The sequence below is a fragment of the Chelonoidis abingdonii genome, chromosome 20, assembly GCF_003597395.2.
Source record: "Chelonoidis abingdonii isolate Lonesome George chromosome 20, CheloAbing_2.0, whole genome shotgun sequence".
NCBI classification, from domain to species: domain Eukaryota; kingdom Metazoa; phylum Chordata; order Testudines; family Testudinidae; genus Chelonoidis; species Chelonoidis abingdonii.
In genome coordinates, this window is record NC_133788.1 from 22,764,709 (window position 1) to 22,783,318 (window position 18,610).

Below are 18,610 nucleotides of genomic sequence, written 5' to 3' on the forward strand. Positions count from 1 at the left end.
AGTTTACCGAGTACCAGAGAATGAGCTGGATCAATGACCTATTGTCCTCTTCATTGTGTACCACTCCTCACATTTTTGTGTCCTTTTCTTCGAGGTCATTGATAAAATGCTAAATAGTGTAGTGCTAAGAGCCAGTCCCTGCAGGATCCCACTGGGAGCATGACCTCCGCTAGCAATGCTGGTCAGTAATGCCTAATAGCCAACTAATGCAGCACTGCTAACAGGTTTGAGGAGGCAGGTGGACTCAGCTCAGCCTCCCTCACTGTGGTGCTGTGTCTTTTGCAGTGCAAGGGAAGGAGGACAGAGCTCTGGGGTCTGTCACTTCAGGGGAGAGGGGCAGAGAAAGTCGAACATTTTGTAGCTGTAGGGCTGCGATGAGTGGATCTGTCCATCTTAGAGAACCACTAATAACTGGGGGAGAACATCTGTCTGCAGATCAGTGGCCAGAAGACCGTATCTGGTCCACGTGGTTCGAACAGTGAGGGCTTCTGGTGATATAGCAATGTTGTCTCCCTGTTTTCACTGCAGCCCTTTTCCACCATAGACCTATACTGGGTTGGTTTTGCAAGGAGCCAGGTGTGCTGATGACCTGCCTGCTGACAGACTAATGGCTGCAGTAGCGTGCTTGTGAGAAGATCTGCCTAATTCTGAACTCACTGGTGTAAATGTCAAGACACTCCACTGAAGTCAATGGACTTACCTATGTGTAAAGTCTTTGGAAGGAAGGAGAATTGGGGCCAATGTCTTGGCTAGTTGTGATCTGAATTTGAGATGACCTAGTGCAAGTTTCAATACCTTTTGTTCATTCTGAACACTGCAGTGACAGAGTTCAAACTGTCCTGCAAGGAAAGCTGCAAACAAACAGTAGCATTTTCTTTCAGTGACATTTATTGGTAATTGCAGCAATTAGTACCATGAAGAAGTGATGTCCCAACAGCAGTCACAGTACAAGAAAGGAATCTGTTTTGGAAGGGGAAGTGTTAGCACCATAGGAATCTGTGCTTTAGAAATCCAGTGAAGACGCTCTTGAAAGAGGAGAGCCTGTGAACACAAACATCTACTGCTGGACACGCCGAATAGACTGGACCTGGAAGGTCTGGGCGTGTGAGCCCCACTCTCTCCAGTGCTTGTAATCTCCACTGTGGTGGTCACTCTCCAAAATGTACTGGTAGCCACGGTAACCAGGATACTGATAGCAAACCCAGCTGGAACAAACAGAGTCAGAAAGCTGTTGGACTTGGGAGAAATCCCCTGGCCTACAAATCTAGAACTGTCCTAGGTGTATCTTGGTGAATTGCTCACCCAAACCCAGAACGAAATAGAGCCAGATCATCTACTCCTAGAAAACCAGGAGAGGAAAAGACCCTATACCGCACTAAAGAAGAAAATACTCTTTTCTTGTCAAACTGGAGTTAGTTTCCAGCTTGATTGTGGGTAAGCCATTTGCAAACACTCAGGAGTTTGTCACTGTGCTCAGATGTGAACCCATGTGTGGCTGTGTCCAACAGGACTGCAGCTTGTGGTGCTTTCTGGAATGCAACCAGCGTTCTGGCTGCTGCAGAATTCCTACTAGATCTGCTGTTTTTTAAGGTTGCATTCCTCTGAGCTCTAGCTCAGGTAGAGCTGTCCTTGGCTGCCCATGCCCACGGGCTGACGTACTAAGGAAAGGGTAGAACTGTATTGTGCCCCATGTCCATTGTGGTCTGTAGCCTGAATTCTGCATGTTCCATTTCAACAATGGAGCTGGCCCTTGCTTCGATAGCCTTGGCTCTGCCTACATTAAGAGAATTTGCAAGTTGATAGAGTTAAACTAGAGCAAGCCCCTAATGTAGACACTGCACTGGCAGAAAAATGGGGTGTATATCGTCCAGTACCAAACCCAAGTTATCTACACTTTCTGCGCTCAGCTCAGAACATCTCCTGCAGGTCTTGTGCCAGTTGTGGAGCTGGGCTTCCTGGGCCGGGCCGGGCTGGGCTGGGCTTTCCTTAGGCCTGTCCCTTTAGGACGCCCTGCTGTGACTGGGAATCTTCACCCACCCCTAGCCAAGCACTGGGCTTTACAGCCAGCCTCCTCATGCGCTAAGCCCGCATGCCTCACTTACGCGCCACACTGCGCCTTCATGGAGCCCACTTCATTGTTTCCCCAGCCCATTGCCTGCAGGGAGGGGTAGTCGTCCGATAGTTCCCACTGGCGTCCCATGAAGTTCTCCTTCTCAAAGACTGTCATCTTGGACTCCTTGTGATTCTGGGCCACAGGAATAGAGCAGACAGGAGAGGGAAGCTAGCAGCATCTTTCACACAGATTTGTGTGGTGGGAAACAGATGCAGCTCCTAGAGATGGGCCCCTCGCTACAGAGCCTCGCTCTGGCTGCTGACCCCCATTAACCGGCTGTCTCCCATCTATTAACCAGGATCAGAGATCCATGTCTAAAGCAGAAGGGAAGAAAACGTTATGCTAAAGCAAGGGACGTGTGGCCATCTACGTCCTCTGCTCTATTGTGTGGGGACTCGGATACTGCAGCAATGGACAGCCTATGATTCTGCGCTTCCCTTCCCAATCACATCAGACTTCAGCAACCCCTGGCTGTAGCTTGCCTTACACCTCTACAAAAACCAACCCAACTAATTTTAGAGCTGGGTGAGGGGAGGGGATCTGAGTGCATCTGAAACACCCTGGGTGGTGCCTTACTTGACCTGAAGGCCTAGCCCTGCTGCACAATCACACCCCTGGGGGCAAACAGCCAGGAGAACTGTTCCATTGAGCCTCCTTGCTTTACCCTATGCTTACAGCCCATCATCAGCTTGGCCCTGGCAGCACTGGTGCTGCATGCGCTCCTGAGAGCTGGGCCAGTGGGCTCATCCAGCACCACACTTCTCTGTGCTCTACACAGCACAGAGAAGACACTTCAGAAGTTTGTGGACAATATCAAGCCCAGGGGGTTGCAAGTGCTTTGGAGGACAGAATTCTAATTCAAAATGATCTGAACAAACCAGAGAAGTGGTCTGAAGTAAACAGGATTAAATTCAACACAAATGCCAAGTCCTCCATTTAGGCAGGAACAATCTGTTGCGCGCACACAAAATGTGAAATGGCTGCTTAGGAAGGAGAACTGCGAAAAGGGATGTGGGGGTCAGAGTGGATCACAAGCTAAGTATGAGTCAATAGTGTAACACGGTTGCCAGAGGTGAGGTGAAGTAGAAGCGAACATCATTCTGGGTGGTATTAGCAGGAGTGTCGTAAGCAAGACACGAGCAGTAATTCTGCTGTATTCCATGCTGATTAGGCCTCAACTGGAGTATTTGTGTCCAGTTCTGGGCACCACATTTGGAGAAGGTCCAGAGAAGAGCAACACAAATGATTAATCCTCTAGAAAACATGAGCTATGAGGGAAGATGGGGAAAAAACTGGGTTTGTTTAGTATGGAGAAGAGAAGACTGAGGGGGGACATGAGAATAGTTTTCAAGTACATAACAGGTTGTTACAAGGAGGAGGGAGAAGAATTGTTGTTCTTAACCTCTGAAGACAGGACAAGAAGCAGTGGGCTTAAACTGCAGCAAGGGAGGTTTAGGAAAAACTTCCCGCCTGTCATGGTGATTAAGCATTGGAATAAATTACCTAGGGAGGTTGTGGACTCTCCATCTTCGGAGGTTTCTAAGAACAGGTTGGACAAACACCTGTCAGAGATGGTCTAGATCAGGGGTAGGCAACCTATGCCATGGGTGCCGAAGGTGGCACATGAGCTGATTTTCAGTGGCACTCACACTGCCCAGGTCCTGGCCACTGCTCTGGGGGGCTCTGCATTTTAATTTAATTTTAAATGAAGCTGCTTAAACATTTTCAAACCTTATTTACTTTACCTACAACAATAGTTTAGATAATTATTATAGACTTGTAGAAAGAGACCTTCTAAAAATGTTAAATGTATTACTGGCACGTGAAACCTTAAATTAGAGTGAATAGATGAAGACTTGGCACAGGTTGCCGCTCCCTGGTCTAGATAATACTTAGTCCTGCCCTGAATGCAGGCAACTAGACTAGAGGCCTCTCGAGGTTTTTTCCAGTCCTACCATTCTACTCACTGGAGTGACTGATGAGTTTTTAATCAGAGTGGTTGTATTTGCTCACTCTCCAGCTGCCGTTAGTAATCTGTTGACTCTTTAACACCAGCGTGATGGTCTCCCTGTCTCTCGTCCAGGCCCCCTAGAAGCATCCAGCAAAGGGAGGAGTAGGTGACTGTCAGGCTAATTTGCAGCAGCTCTTAAACGTTTTAGGCTATTTCATTCCAAAAGAGATGTGAACCCTCCCCTCCCCATACGCCAGCCCTGAGCCCAGGAGGCACCTTTTTGGAGGCGTGCTTTCTGCATCGCTATACTTGGCATGAAGGCAGCGGGGTGCTGAGAACCTTTGCTGCTGGGAAATGCAACAGGGTTGAAGAGGCCAGGGACTCGCACTTACAGCACAGCAGATGGGGCGGAAGGACATCAGACGCTCGGTGTGGTAGGCGTTGCTCCCACTCCAGGCATCCCACTGTGGGTATTCTCCCCTTTCCAAGATAAACTGCTGCCCACAGAAGCTAGTGTGCTCATAACCGATCCAGCTGCAACGACAGAGCATAGGTCCTCCTGCGGCAGCTCTGGGCCTGGAGTCCATGCCCCAGACAAAAGCATGGGGGGAAGCAGGCAGGCCTGCCCTAGCTGGCTCCACCATTGTGTGTGTCACTCAGGGAGTAGGGGCCCAGAAAATCCCTGTGGGCTCCCTCGCTGCCAGAAGAGAGATGAGGCCAGGCGTGGCCCCAGCCGCCTCCAGCTGTGCTGTCAGGTCTGGCTGGCTGCAAGCTGCTGCGTTTCCCGGGCTGGATGCCCAAGGGGAGTGGCGCGTACATGGCACCCAGGGCTGCTAGCTGTGCCTAGGGTTAGAACAGGCCCTGTTCTAATAGTCAGCTGAGCTGGAGGCGGTATGGCACCAAGCTGGGTGAGTTCAGAGACATGGCTAGCTCAGGGGCTAGGGCCTCCCCCGGGTAAGTGGCTGCTGGTTGGGCCAGGGATTGGCCAGGCTCATTACACATGCCTGGCTGTCTTCAGCACACAGGCTGCAGCGTTTGCCAAGCCGGAGCAGGGGAAGGCTCCAGGGAATGGAGTCCCCACTTTCCCTGGGTTACAGGTGACCTGTGCCGGCTCTGACAGCTCCACCCTCCTTCGCTTCTCTACAAGGGTCTGCAAGGGAGATTTTCTTGGTCTGTTTTTTTACTGTGGAAATATGGGGACTGTCACATGCTGCTGCTCCCAGATGTTTCGAGAGGAGTCCCTAGGGTCTCTGCTGCCTATACTGAACCCTGCACCAAACAGCTGGGGGAGGTTTGATCTTCCCAAGAGGCGCCAGCACATTCTTTAGGCATAGGAGTTATGGGCGACTAACACAAGATGTTGGCTCTGCTCCTCAGTTGCTCGGGTTTCGCTCTCTTGCAACGCTGTCATGGGGCTTGTTCCCCAGGCACGCCAGAGGCATCGATGGGCTGAATTCCTAACGTCAGAAACGTCGCCCTCCTGCCCTGGTTCTCCCAACCACTTCCGCCTGCCTCTCTCCACCACTCCAGCATCGCCCCACTCTGAGAGGTGCTGCCCCCGTTGCCTCTTGTGCCCATGTGTCCACAGCGCACGGGGCAGGCGAGTCTCTGTGTGAGGCCAGTACCCACGCTGCCCACGGGAGGGCCTGCACAGCGCCCGGCAGACAGCATGGCTGTGACTAGGGACAGCTGCTTCTGCCCATCTCTGTTCTGCAGTTAGAGGCCTGATGAATTTCTCTTCCTTTCTGCTCCTTCAGGAGCGAGAACCTGAGCCTCTAAAACCCCCAACCCGCCCTGCGTCCCTGCACGTGTCTGCCTAGGAGAGCAGTGACTCAGCTGGCAGGTGCGATGGGGAAGAGATGCCCCTTGGTGCATTGTCAGGTTGTGCCGGCGCTGGGCCACCCACAGTCCCCTCCTGTCCTCTGTGTATTAGAATCTCTAACGGGGCTTCCCCACTTCAGCTGGATATAATTTGTGGAGGCAGGTTGCTGGGCACAGGGAGGATTTGAGGGAAAACGAGCTTGCCCAAGCACGCAGGGGGGTTTGAGGGCTGAGTGGCATGAGCCGTGTGGGCATCCTGGCTGCAGCCTCGGGCAGGTGGACCAGTTAGTAACATACTGCCTGGTTAGGGTATGCCTCCTGCCTTAATCCCATTAGCAGTGTCAGCCTCTCTCCCCCTCTTCCCCAACCCTAACTGCAGCAGGGTTCTCACTGCAGGGCCTGTTCTCAGCATTAAGGGGCTGGAAGTGGCAGAGAAATTGTCCCTCTGCTGTGCAGCAGATTCCCCATTTTGGTTGGTGGAGAGGGGCTCCTATCACTCCTGAAGCCCTGAGTCTCTCCACGTTTTTCTGCTGTGCACCCCATCTTGTGGACCCCACCTTTCCGGGCAAAGCAATCAGGCAGGCGTCTCTTCAGAGTTCTTCGTGCTGCTGCTTACCTAGCTGGCTGTGTTGCTGAATGATGGCAGGCATGCTGCTACCAGGCAGAGCATGTGGCCAGCGCAGTGCTGTGCGACGCATCCTGGTGACTGGGCCCAGCTCTCCTGTTCGGCAGCGGACAGGCCAAGCTGATGTCATTGACTGATGGGATCCCAAGCAGTCATGGGCCCCAGGCCAACAGTCACTCTGCAGGCAGGTCGAGACTAGACTGGCTCTCCTGGGTTGAGAGAACTGTTCAGTGCAGGGCTTGCTGATCCGGGAGGTTCCACTTAGCCATGTGGAGCACTAGCTGCAGAGCTGGAGGGGGCTTTGGTGCAAACGAGGTCATGCTGTCTGTGGGGATGCTGGGACAGGGAGATGCCTGTGTGCAGGCCCCTCTGCTCTCCACAGGCAGTTGCCTTGAGGACATGTCAGACCTGGCAGGCCTGCCTGCGTGAGGAAGCTGCACTGGGTTAAGCAATTTCAAAATGACGTGGTTAATCTGGTGCAGAGCCCTGGGTGGGCACTAGCTGGGCTCGCGGGGTTAGCTCACGCTAATTGGGAATGGGATTACGCTGAATCACACTAACCGACGCTCCAGCTGTTGATTTGATGTGCTGTAGGTGACCATAGACTGCAGGTCCTGGCTGCAGCTTCAGATCCGCTCTCAAAGTGAAGTAATGGGCTTAACCCCCATCTCAGCCAAGGGGTATGTGACAGGCTCAACTGTCCAAAATCTGCCCCCATTCCTCCCTGTTCCTCGCCAGCCCCTTCCTTCTCCAGAAACAAGCCTGCCACAGCTGATGCTGTCCCTGCTGCTCACTTTAATAACTTACGTTTTCATGTTGGTGTTATCCGCGCTCTGCTCCATCCCACATCAGGCACAGTCGTGTGCTGCAAGACCCGAAATGGGACACTAGTTTCCACCCCCACTCTCCCTGGGTAAGTGGAGCCCAGGAGCCACCTGGTTAGGAGGCTTTGTGGTTTAGCATAACGGCCAAACTCCTTCTCCTGAGGTAAGATGACAGCCCGGCCCAGCCGTGCTCCATCCAGCTCCCCTAAGCCGCATGGGAGGAGATGGACAGAGCTTGAGGTACTTACGTGCCACTTTCCACTTTCAGGGAGCGGATGTTCTCGAAACCGCATTCGATGATGGTGGGGCAGGCCAAGGTGAACTCCATCTTCTTTCCCTGGAAGTTTTCTTGGTCGTAGGCTGTGATCTGAAAGGAAGAGTCATCTCCTCATGAGTGCCACTGAAGCAGGGGAAAGGTGTGGTGCACGTTAACAGTCCTGGTGAACTAGGTGCTCATTGACCAAGAATTAAGGTTAATGCCCCGGCTACAGCTGGACACTGTGTGGGCTGCATCTGTGCGCCTCAGTCCTGGCCCCCAGCACCCTGTTATTCCAACTATGGGGCTCTATCACCCAGCTGGGACTTGTAGCACTCAGGTGCATGGGTGGTCCCCGCCTGTGTGGGCAGTGCCCATGTGTGGGCAGTGCCCCTGTGTGGGCAACGCCCAGCGCACACCCAGCAGGGGCCTCGAGACCCTACATGATACAATTTATAACGTGCAGTACAGCTGGGACGTACCTTCTGCGGGCCCGTGGGACCAGGCAGAGGGTTGGTCTGAGCCATGTTTGCTGCAGGGCCGGTGCCTGAAAAGGAGGAGGGAAAAGCACAATTTGCATCACAATGACACTGGTGCAGAGCCAAACAGGCTACTCTGAAAAAGCTTTTTGGCAGGCGCTTGCTAGTGCCCATGTCCTGTCATTCATGGGTCACCCCTCCATTCACTGCCGGCCCCATGTGCTCCCCGGTGTCCCTCGCAGACGGTGGTGTTGTTCTCAATGGCCACCACTGAGCATGTCTGACATGAATTCAAGTGAAAGAAAACGCACCTGGCAGCAGGTCGGGGCCGAGACTATTCCAGGACAGCTGCAACCTTGTGAGGTAACTGGGGACAGGTAGAGACACATCCATGCACCCCACCACAGTTTGGCACAGGTACAGGCATACACCCAGAACACCCCCCCCAACACACACACACAGCAGTGGGGTTGGGTACAGGTGGGCGTGTGCACATACACACCCACACAGACCCACCCATTAGTGTGGTTGGGTACAGGTACACACCCCACTGTGGTTGGAGATGGTACAGGTATATGCATGCACACACATACACACCCCAGCACGATAGGGTACAGGTATATACACACTCCCACACACACCATGATAGGGGATAGGTATAAACAAACACACACAGTGTGATGGGGATAGGTATAAACACACCCACACCCACACAGCCAGCGCGATAGAGTACAGCTATATGCACACCCACACACAGCGTGATAGGGTACAGGTATAAAAACACACACCCCCACACACCAGCATGATAGCGTACAGGTATACACATACCCACACACTGACACCAGCGCGATAGGGTACAGCTATACGCACACCCACACACAACGTGATAGGGTACAGGTATAAACACACACACCCCCACACACCAGCATGATAGCGTACAGGTATACACATACCCACACACTGACACCAGCGCGATAGGGTACAGCTATACGCACACCCACACACAGCGTGATAGGGTACAGGTATAAAAACACACACCCCCACACACCAGCATGATAGCGTACAGGTATACACATACCCACACACTGACACCAGCGCGATAGGGTACAGCTATACGCACACCCACACACAACGTGATAGGGTACAGGTATAAACACACACACCCCCACACACCAGCATGATAGCGTACAGGTATACACATACCCACACACTGACACCAGCGCGATAGGGTACAGCTATACGCACACCCACACACAGCGTGATAGGGTACAGGTATAAAAACACACACCCCCACACACCAGCATGATAGCGTACAGGTATACACATACCCACACACTGACACCAGCGCGATAGGGTACAGCTATACGCACACCCACACACAACGTGATAGGGTACAGGTATAAACACACACACCCCCACACACCAGCATGATAGCGTACAGGTATACACATACCCACACACTGACACCAGCGCGATAGGGTACAGCTATACGCACACCCACACACAGCGTGATAGGGTACAGGTATAAAAACACACACCCCCACACACCAGCATGATAGCGTACAGGTATACACATACCCACACACTGACACCAGCGCGATAGGGTACAGCTATACGCACACCCACACACAGCGTGATAGGGTACAGGTATAAAAACACACACCCCCACACACCAGCATGATAGCGTACAGGTATACACATACCCACACACTGACACCAGCGCGATAGGGTACAGCTATACGCACACCCACACACAGCGTGATAGGGTACAGGTATAAAAACACCCCCCCACACACACCAGCATGATAGCGTACAGGTACACACATACCCACACACTGACACCAGCGCGATAGGGTACAGGTATAAACACAGACAGAGCGTGACAGAGTACAGGTATATACACATACAGACTGCGAGAGGGTATGGGTACGTGTACACACCCACACCCACACACCTGCATGATAGGGTACAGATACACACCCACACCCTCACACCAGCGTGTTAGGGTACAGGTTCTTGCAAGAACAGACAGGATCTGAGCTGGTGGCTTACGAGGTTTGTGTGGGCTCTAGATGCCATATGGAGATCATCCCCCACCCCACTCCCGGGTTGGCTTTAACTAAGGAAGTGCTCTGGTTGCTCGTACTCCCTGCTCTATAGGAAGCCTGCCCTGGGTTATGTTAACCTGGCCTAGCAGCTGATTTTCTTCTTACTGGTGCCCAGAGATGGTCCCCTGAGCCTGGAGTGCCCCTTGAAAGAGGAGGTTTCTTTCCCAAGAAGACCCTCCACCTGAAAGCCTCCTTTTTCCATCTGCCCCTGGGTCTGCAGCCGAGGGGAATTCATGCAGAGGAGACCAGAGACCCTGGTTTATTTGCTGATTCATTCATGGCTCTTTTATCTGTTAAACAAACAGGGCCATCTCTCAGCTGAGACCAGACACTTGCTGTGGCCAGGAGCCTCCTGCTAGCCTGTGCAGGGTTAGTTCCTGCAAGTAGAATCAAATCTTCCAGCCAGATCTGGTGGCAATGAGCACCCCCCCACCCCCAACGGCAGGGATTTGGGGGTTGTGGTGTATGAGATCAGTCACATCACCCCTTCCCTGGCTTGCACCTCTGTACAGGTAATAACACCCACCAGGGACGGCTACAAGGTATCTCCACCCCAAGGGGACGTGGTGGTGTCCCCCTGCTTGGTAGCACTATTAATTGACAGCAGAAATGCTGGCAAGTGACAAATACTAAAACCTTGACGAACGCCTCAGTCTAGCTGCACTCCTGGCTTGGCTGTTGTTTCTGTGGGTCCTTCTCACACAATTTCGTTTTTAACGTTGTCATTGAGAAGTTCTGCCTACTACCTCCCCCGCCATATGCCCCCATCACAGCAGGATTGGCGCACCCCCCGATGCAGAACCGGAACCCAAACAAGTTCTCTCTCTTTTCCTTCCGAGACTGTAGGAGGAAGAGCTTATAATTTGTGTGTATGTATGAGCAGGTGTGTAAGTGGGGAGGTGTATGGGTCTGTGTGTGTGTGTATTCCCTGTCCGGGTGTGTGCGTGTGTGGGCATATTCCATGTCTGAGTGGGTGTGAGTGAGTGTATTCCATGTCAGGGTGTGCGAAGATCTGTGGGGTAGGGAAGAAGTCTTCCTAGTGGAGTGAGCGGGGGATGGGAGTGTTACCACGATATAGATATTAAACGCTACAAGTGACAGCTCATCTTCAGGCAGCACAGAGACATCACCTGCATACCCAGCTATGCTCTGCTGCATCCTCCAGGCATGGATTCCGTGCTCCGTCCATGCATCCGCTAGAGACTTGACTACTTTGCCCCTCAACAGATGGCTGAGGTGAGGAAATCATTTCTACTGAAAATGGCAGAGCGCGAAGGAGGTCGATCCCCAGGCTCCTGGGCAGAGGTGTTAACCTGAAACCTCCCAAGCTACTTTGTCCGTGTCTCTGGCTGTCACACCCTATGTGTGACTTGAGACACTTGGTCACGGGTTTAAAGGCCCAAGTTGAGACCTGTGATGTATGAATCTGTCTCACTTCCGGGCAGTTTGATTTCAGCTCCTGGTGCTAGGCAGGAAGGAGGCTGTGTCTGCCTGGCTCTTGGAAAAGGAGAGAGAATGGATGAGGTGATAGGAAAAGTTGAAAATTCAGCCCCAGGACTCACCTAGCTCAGCCTGCACTGCTGCTTCCTCCATGTCATATCTGCCTGCTCCAGCGCCTCTGGTTATATAGCAGACGGCTGGCCGGGGCCCCAGGCCACCGTTTGTAGAGCAGTCAGCACTATGCTTTCTCTGAGATCCTTTCTGCTGAGCCTCAGAGATTCCAGCAGCTCAGCCACATAGTTTGAGCCACGGGTCGGCTGTCTGCATGGCTAATCTTGGTCACAAATGACTCAACAGCTTTGTTGCTCTGGTACTTTCCAGCCTGGCAGCATCATTCTGTTATGAGACAAGCTTGGGGTTCTGTCTCTGTCCCCTCTCCCCTCCCCTGCCAGGACGCCCCCCACGGTTGCTCAGAAAGGTTCTTGGTATTTGCTTTTTCAGGCCAGCGTTTTGACTGTTTTCAGAGACGAGCCTTGCAGAAAGGGACAAAGATTTTCCCTAGCAAGAGAAGAAAGAGACGAAGAGCAAAGGGGGGATGAGACCCAGCCTGAAGCATCCCACCCTGCTAGCAGCTGCTGGGAAAGGGGTGAGTCCTGCTGCCCGACCAAGCCAGGGGGCTTGTTACCCCACATGGATGTAAAGGAAGGGGAGAAGCTCTCTGGGCAGAGAAGATTTAGGGTGTGAGCTGAGTGACCCTGCGGGAGGACCTGTCTCAATCTATATTAGTACTCAGACGGCCCCCGTCACCCTAGTATCTGAGAACCTCACCATCTTTAATGGATTTACCCCTCAGATTATCCCAGAAGGGGAATTATCCCCATGGGTCCAATGGGGAACTGAAGCCAACAGAGGCTAAGTGTCTAGACCAAGGCCACGCAGGAATCAGTAGCAGAACCAGGAACTGAAGACTGGTCTCCCAGGCCCCAGGTAGGCACCCTGACCCCTGAACTGTCCTTCCTCTCTAGGAGCCCCAAGCGGGTAAAGGCATCAGAGCTGAACGTTACCTGGGTTTTGATTTCTGTGTTAATTAACCTCCCTCCCAGCGGGGGAGCTGGGGGTTTGCTGTCTGAGACCAGCTTGGGATGGGCTCCGGCTGAGGGCTCCGAGACAGAGGCATCCACTAGACACTGACAGAGACAACAAAGTGCATCGCCCCAGGTCCATACCATTGAGCGCAGGCCTGGTGCAGTGTGAATTTCAGGCCATGTGCCAAGGCCCTGCTCAGTAGTTCCCCAGCCCGGCTTTTCAGGGCCATCGGCTCACAGCAGTTGGTGCTGAGCAGAGGGGTCTCTCCAGGGTGCGTAATGTCCTGCAGCACAGAGGGCTTCCCAGGAGCTCTGCAGGCCAACGCCCAGCTGCTCAGGGCGGTGCTGAGTCAAGGCGGGAGGAAAGGAACCTGCAGCTGGTCTCTGGGCCACACATGCTCTTCTCAGCGCCTGACCTTCAGCTAACCGGGGTGGGTGCAGGCTCCCAGAATGACCCTTGTCCTGGTGGAGACAAGGGAGTTGAGGAAATATCTTTTATTGGACCAAATTCTGGTGTGGAAGCTACAGGCTTCTGAGCTCTGCTTCCCCTCTGGGGAGGGTAACCGGAGCCTCTGAGTTAAAATACAAGCTGGGCAGATGGTTCAGCATGTGCTGGAGGAGACCACTTCTCTTGGTGCCTTGCAGACCAGCTCGGGGGCTGTTTGTGGGCTGCAGGAGACCTGCTGCGTCTTTGCAGAGCCCCGGCCTGTGAGCTTTCTGGGCAGGGGCTGTCACTCCCGTGTGGATGCGGGGCCCAGCACAGCAAGGCCCTGCTCTGTGCTTGGGAGCCAGGGCACCCAGTTAAATACTCTCCTGCTAGCTACCAGAGTCCTGCAGAAAGCATCTCACCAGCAGCCCAGCTCCAGCCTAGACTGGTGGCCTCGCACGCCATGACTGGGGCCCGGGGCCTGATCCTGCCTGCCCCGCACTCTTTGGTAACCATAGTAACCGGATCTCTCTCTGTCCCATCCCTGCCCTGGGTTATCCCAAGTGGCCTGATGTGAGCGGGTTTCAACTGCTGATCCCTGCAGGCCATGAGTCCCCTAGGCTGGACGGGCAAGGCTCCTTGTGGCCAGGCCCTGGGCCAGGACATGCCAGGCTAGCCCCGTGTTTGCTGTGAGGCTGCCGGGGCCTGGGGCCTTAGCGTTGACTGCACCGAGGTGGCTGCGTGCCCTGCAGCGCTCTCCAAACAAGTGAGGTCATGCGCAGGCTGCCGGCTCAGCGCTTTGCTCCCCGCGGCACAATGCAGCCGCTGTGACGTCTGACTGCCCCTTTTGTTTGGCACTAAGCAATGTGAGGGGACAAAGCGCCCCGTCAGCTCCACCTGCGCTTGGTTATTGTCCTCACAGGGCTCTGGAGGCTGGGCTCCCTCCCCAGCCCCAGACAAGAGGCACACAGGGGACCTGGCTCTCCCCAGCGCCCTTTGCCTGGAGCCATCATTGTCACAGGGCTCTGGGTTGAGGGAGGGGCCCTCACCCTGCAGGAACATTCCTGGGGTGGGGGGAGCATACAGCCGTCTTTTCAACAAGAAAGCCTCCCCTGGGGTGTCTGTCCCCAGTGCCCCAACCTTCCTCTATGGTGTCTGTCCCCACCCCTTTAAATGTCCTTCTAGGGTGCCTGCCCTCAAACGCCCCCATCTCCTCAGCCGCCAGTGTGGTGTCTGCCCCTCAGACCTCCCCCTGCGCTGTTTCCCTGCAGGGTTTGAGCCCCTAAAGCGGACCGTAGGGTCAGGAATAAATATCTAGGATGCAGCAGGTTGGGGATGGGAGATTCCAAAATCCAGCAAGCTCTGATGCAACAGGAGGCAGCTCTGTGCTCTGGGAGTGTGGAGGGGAAACGGGCAGCCTGAGGTCCACTGGGGAGGAAAATGCCAAGCAGCAGTGTGACTGCCCAGTGCCTGCCCTAAGGGCCGAGGGCTGCGTACCATCCCCCAGGGATGGGAAGCAGGTGGGGACGAGGAGCATGCCAGCACGGAGAACCAGTGAAGGCTTGGAGGAAGAAGCCGGCCTCAAAGTGGGTTATTGCAGAACCAGGGCTTGATGGTGACTTGGGCCAGAAGCCCATGCAGGGGACTAAACCCCTCATCATGCCCACATGTGGGCTACACAGTGCACTGGGGGAAGTGGGAATTGGGTGGAGGCCAGACTGCGACCCCTAAAGCACCAGCCGGCACAGCTGAGCTTGCAAGGGGTGTGGTCCTGCTCTCCTTGAGTGTGCCTGGAGCAGGGCCACCCAGAGGATTCAGGGGGTCTGAGGCAAAGCAATTTTAGGGGCCCCTTCCTTAAAAAAAGAGTTGCAATACTATAGAATACTATATTTCTTGTGGGGGCCCCTGCAGGACCCGGTGCCTGGGGCAAATTGCCCCACTTGCCCCCTCCCTGGATGGCCCTGGCCTGGAGGGGGCTCGTCTGAGGCACACTCCTGGGGCAGTGCAGCTCCTGCACTCCCCTGGCTCAGGGCTTTGCGCTCAGAACGGCTTTAACAAACTGCATATTACTAACCTGGAGAAAGTCTGCCCCCAGTAGGTGAGGAGCGAGAGGAATCTGTCCTGATGCACCATCCCAGAGTTGCTTGGTCTTAAACTGTCTTCAACAGGAACAATAAGGAACATGCAATGCCTGACAGACAATCACACCCTCTCATTGAGTTTGAAGGCCAGAAGAGCCTCACCCAGGGATTCTTGCATTGAGCCCAGATCCATTTCCTTCCACAATTCCTCGGGTCTGGATTTAAAGCTGTCATGTGACAAGAGAACCCTCAGAACCCGTGGTTAGTTGTTAACGGTTAATTCCCCTCCCTGCTAGAAAATTGTGCCTTAGCTCTAGTTAGTTCCAGTCTAAATTTCAGCTTCCAACCATCAGACCTTGTTCTGCTTTTTGCTGCCAGTATAAAGAGCTGCCTGTGATCAAAAATCTCTTCCCCAGGTAGGTCCTGATAGACCATGATCAAGTTACTTCTCAGCCTTCTCTCGGATGAGATAACATCTTTAGTCTCTCACTCTAAAGCAAGTTCCCAGACCCTGAGTCCTTCTCCTAGCAATAAACCCATTTTCGAACCAGTTCGTTTGTCAGCATCCTGTCTGAACAATCTCCTTGCTGCCTTAGATATGTATGAGATCGCTGCCCTCCTTTGGTGCTCAGATGCTTTTCAGAGCATGGAAGGCCCAGCGGATCTATGGACATACATGTGCTGCAGAGACCTTCTCCTCTACTTGAGATACGGAGAGTGTGCACTGAAGTCATCTCAGGCCAGACTCTGCCGTCCCTACTCATGGTAAGTAGCACCTCACTCTGCAAGTACCCTGGGGGAGTAAAGCACTACTCACTGTGAGTAACAGTTCCAGACTCTGTCCCTTTCCTACCACCTCTGTCCGGTAGTTCAACCAGCAGTGCAGTTTCCCTTAATTACAGCCACAGGCTGTGGCTAATTAAACTGCAACTTCAGGTGGCCTATATGTGCCAGCAGACTTGGAGAAGTCCTCTGTGATACACCTAGTCAGCAGCACATGTGCAAGCACTGCTTGCTCCCTTTTCTGACAGCAACACGGGAATGGGGATACAGGGAGTGCAGAATTGGGGCCCCTGGAGTTGCCGTACTGCTTCTGGCCACTGGAGGGAGAGCGAATCACAAGAAGTGAGCTGGTCTGTCTGTGCCCAGGCCTGGCAGTGGACATATGTACCCAGGTGGCCTGTGGCCCTGCTGGCTGCAGAGTTTTGTCCCCTACACAAGCTACCCAGGCGCCCACAAGCCAGACACAATGAGAGTGTTGGTGGCTGGTGGGGGAGAGCAGAAACTTTCCCTGATTGTCTCGTCTGGGGCAGGGGTGAGAGGGGATGCTGGTTCTTCAGCCTCGAGCAGGGAGGTGCAGAGGGACCCAGGCTGGGCAGATTGACGTGGGCCCGTCTGCACCAATGACATGCTCTCCGTAAAGCCGCTGTTGTGCTCCAGCCACTGGTTTAGTTCCTCTTGGAGCCAAAGGCAAAGGCTGTTAATGGGGAGCAGGTGTAGAGCATCTCCCTGTGATCCTCATGTGCCTCGTGCTCCCCGTCCATCGGCCTCCATCAGCTACCCCTCGCCTTATGCCTGGGGAACGGGCTGTCCTTGTGCTCTGTGCTAGTCCAGCGCCCAGCGCACCGGGGCCTGATCTGCACCAGGACAATACAAATAGTAACGAACAGCCAGGAACGGTAAAGGGAAACCCAACGCAGTGGTGGTCGTGTGCAATGCTGGGAGCTGTGCCCTGCGGGCTGGGCTGAACCATAATGTTTACGATGGACGAGCAGGAATCAGTTGCCCTGCTCTCAGCCCCTATAGCCCAGGAGAACCGGCTCCATGCTGGGGGCTGGACCATTTGCAGGTCTCCACACCAATACAGCTGTGCCTAGCCCACCCCTGGCTTCTATCCCTGCCGCTGACATCAGCTCCCTCTATGGTTCCAGGTTACTGCCTCCATTACACCCCCTGCAGGAGCCATGTGCCCATCTGGCGGGTACAGGGCACACGCTTGTTCCTTGAACCCCACAGCCCGAGCATGTGAATTCCCTGCCCGTCCTGCTCTCCCCTAGCCAGCATGGCCCCAGAAGCAGTCACACCCTCTGCTGTCAGCTTGCCCATTCACTGTGTACATTTGCTGGCCATTTGAGTTCACCTCAGGTCGGTCAGGAAGAACAGGGCCTCCAGGTGTCCCTCCCACCCACCCCATAGTGTTCCCCACTTCAGAGAGGCGAGAGAGGTGCCTTTTCTGCCTTGGGAATGGCACCGTCTGCAAGGGCTCCCCAAAGGGCCTGTAAGCCGTCTCGGCTCCTGCAAGGGGCTCTGCTAGCGCATGAGTCTGGGGGACTTTCTCCTAAAAGCTCAGCTCTCCTCCTCTCTGTGCTGAAGCCTGATGCAATATCCCAGCCTGAGAGGAGCCAGCCCCTTGCAAAGGCAGGTTTCCCATGGGCCGGATCTAAGTTCTTGGGCTGGAGCTGAGGATAACACCTCAGACGGGCTGGGGTTTGCCGAAGGATGCATGGTACTCACATAAGGATCGTGCTGTCAGATCCAGCTGGAGCCCAGGCCAACTGGCTTTTCTAGATTCTCGGGCTCCCCAAAAGGAGAAACCCTTTAGCACCACAGAATGAATTTCCTCCTGTTCTAGTCTCTACAGGTTCTCATACCCCCGACCACTACAGTATCTGAACACCGTCCAGCAGAGCACTAAGCAATGCACCTGTCACCTGTGCTCTGCTATTGTCCTCTCCCCAGGAGGAGGATTGTGTGTGCAGCAGAGTGGTTTGTTTTGGAAGTTTTTTTTCTTTTTAACATACGCACTGCTCTGGGTTTGGGTCAGACACGGGTGGGAGCAGGGCCCCTGGGGAGGTCTGGGGTGGCTCTGAGTTCCTGGGGGTTTGTTCCGCGGTCTGGGACTGGCCCCGTGGGATGCTCTGTTTGCTGCTCAGCTGGGCTCTGCCCTGGTGGTGCAAAGTTCCACAGGCCCAAGGGGTGGAGTTATGGGCCTCGGTCCCCAGTCCAGAGTCAAAGGCCCCTCTAGAGACGCTGAGCCCCGGCCACTGAGCACCTCGAAGATCAGGCCCGAGACGCGGCATGCTATGGGAAGCCAGCGCAGAGAGCTAAAAGGCCGGAACTGCAACAGTGCACAGCCATCCCCATTCCTTACCCAAGGGCCACGGCTACTGCTCAGCTGGGATACTGCCACTGATTTCAGCCAAACGGCAGCCTGCCTGGTGTGATCTGCCACAAACAAATGGTGACCCATTGCTAGGCTGACTGGAGACTCGGAGCAAGCTTGGGTTACCCATCAGTTGGCATGCAGGGCTGCTTCCCCCGTCCGATACCCGTGGATGGAGAAATCTGATTGCAGCCCCAAGGCATGTGCCCAGCCCATTCAGGCAAGGGGAAAAGCTAA

General features: G+C 54.2%; 1 protein-coding gene across 1 annotated transcript; it reads right to left on the minus strand.

Moving 5' to 3' along the window:
* Window positions 1–1,057: 1,057 nt before the first annotated feature.
* CRYBA1 (crystallin beta A1) lies at window positions 1,058–11,770 on the minus strand. The gene is made up of 6 exons (XM_032788682.1): window positions 11,740–11,770; window positions 8,073–8,137; window positions 7,583–7,701; window positions 4,457–4,598; window positions 2,103–2,245; window positions 1,058–1,205 (listed from the first exon to the last, which is right to left on the minus strand). The coding sequence occupies exons 1-6, from the start codon at window positions 11,768–11,770 to the stop codon at window positions 1,058–1,060; spliced, it is 648 nt and encodes a 215-aa protein (XP_032644573.1).
* Window positions 11,771–18,610: the final 6,840 nt, after the last annotated feature.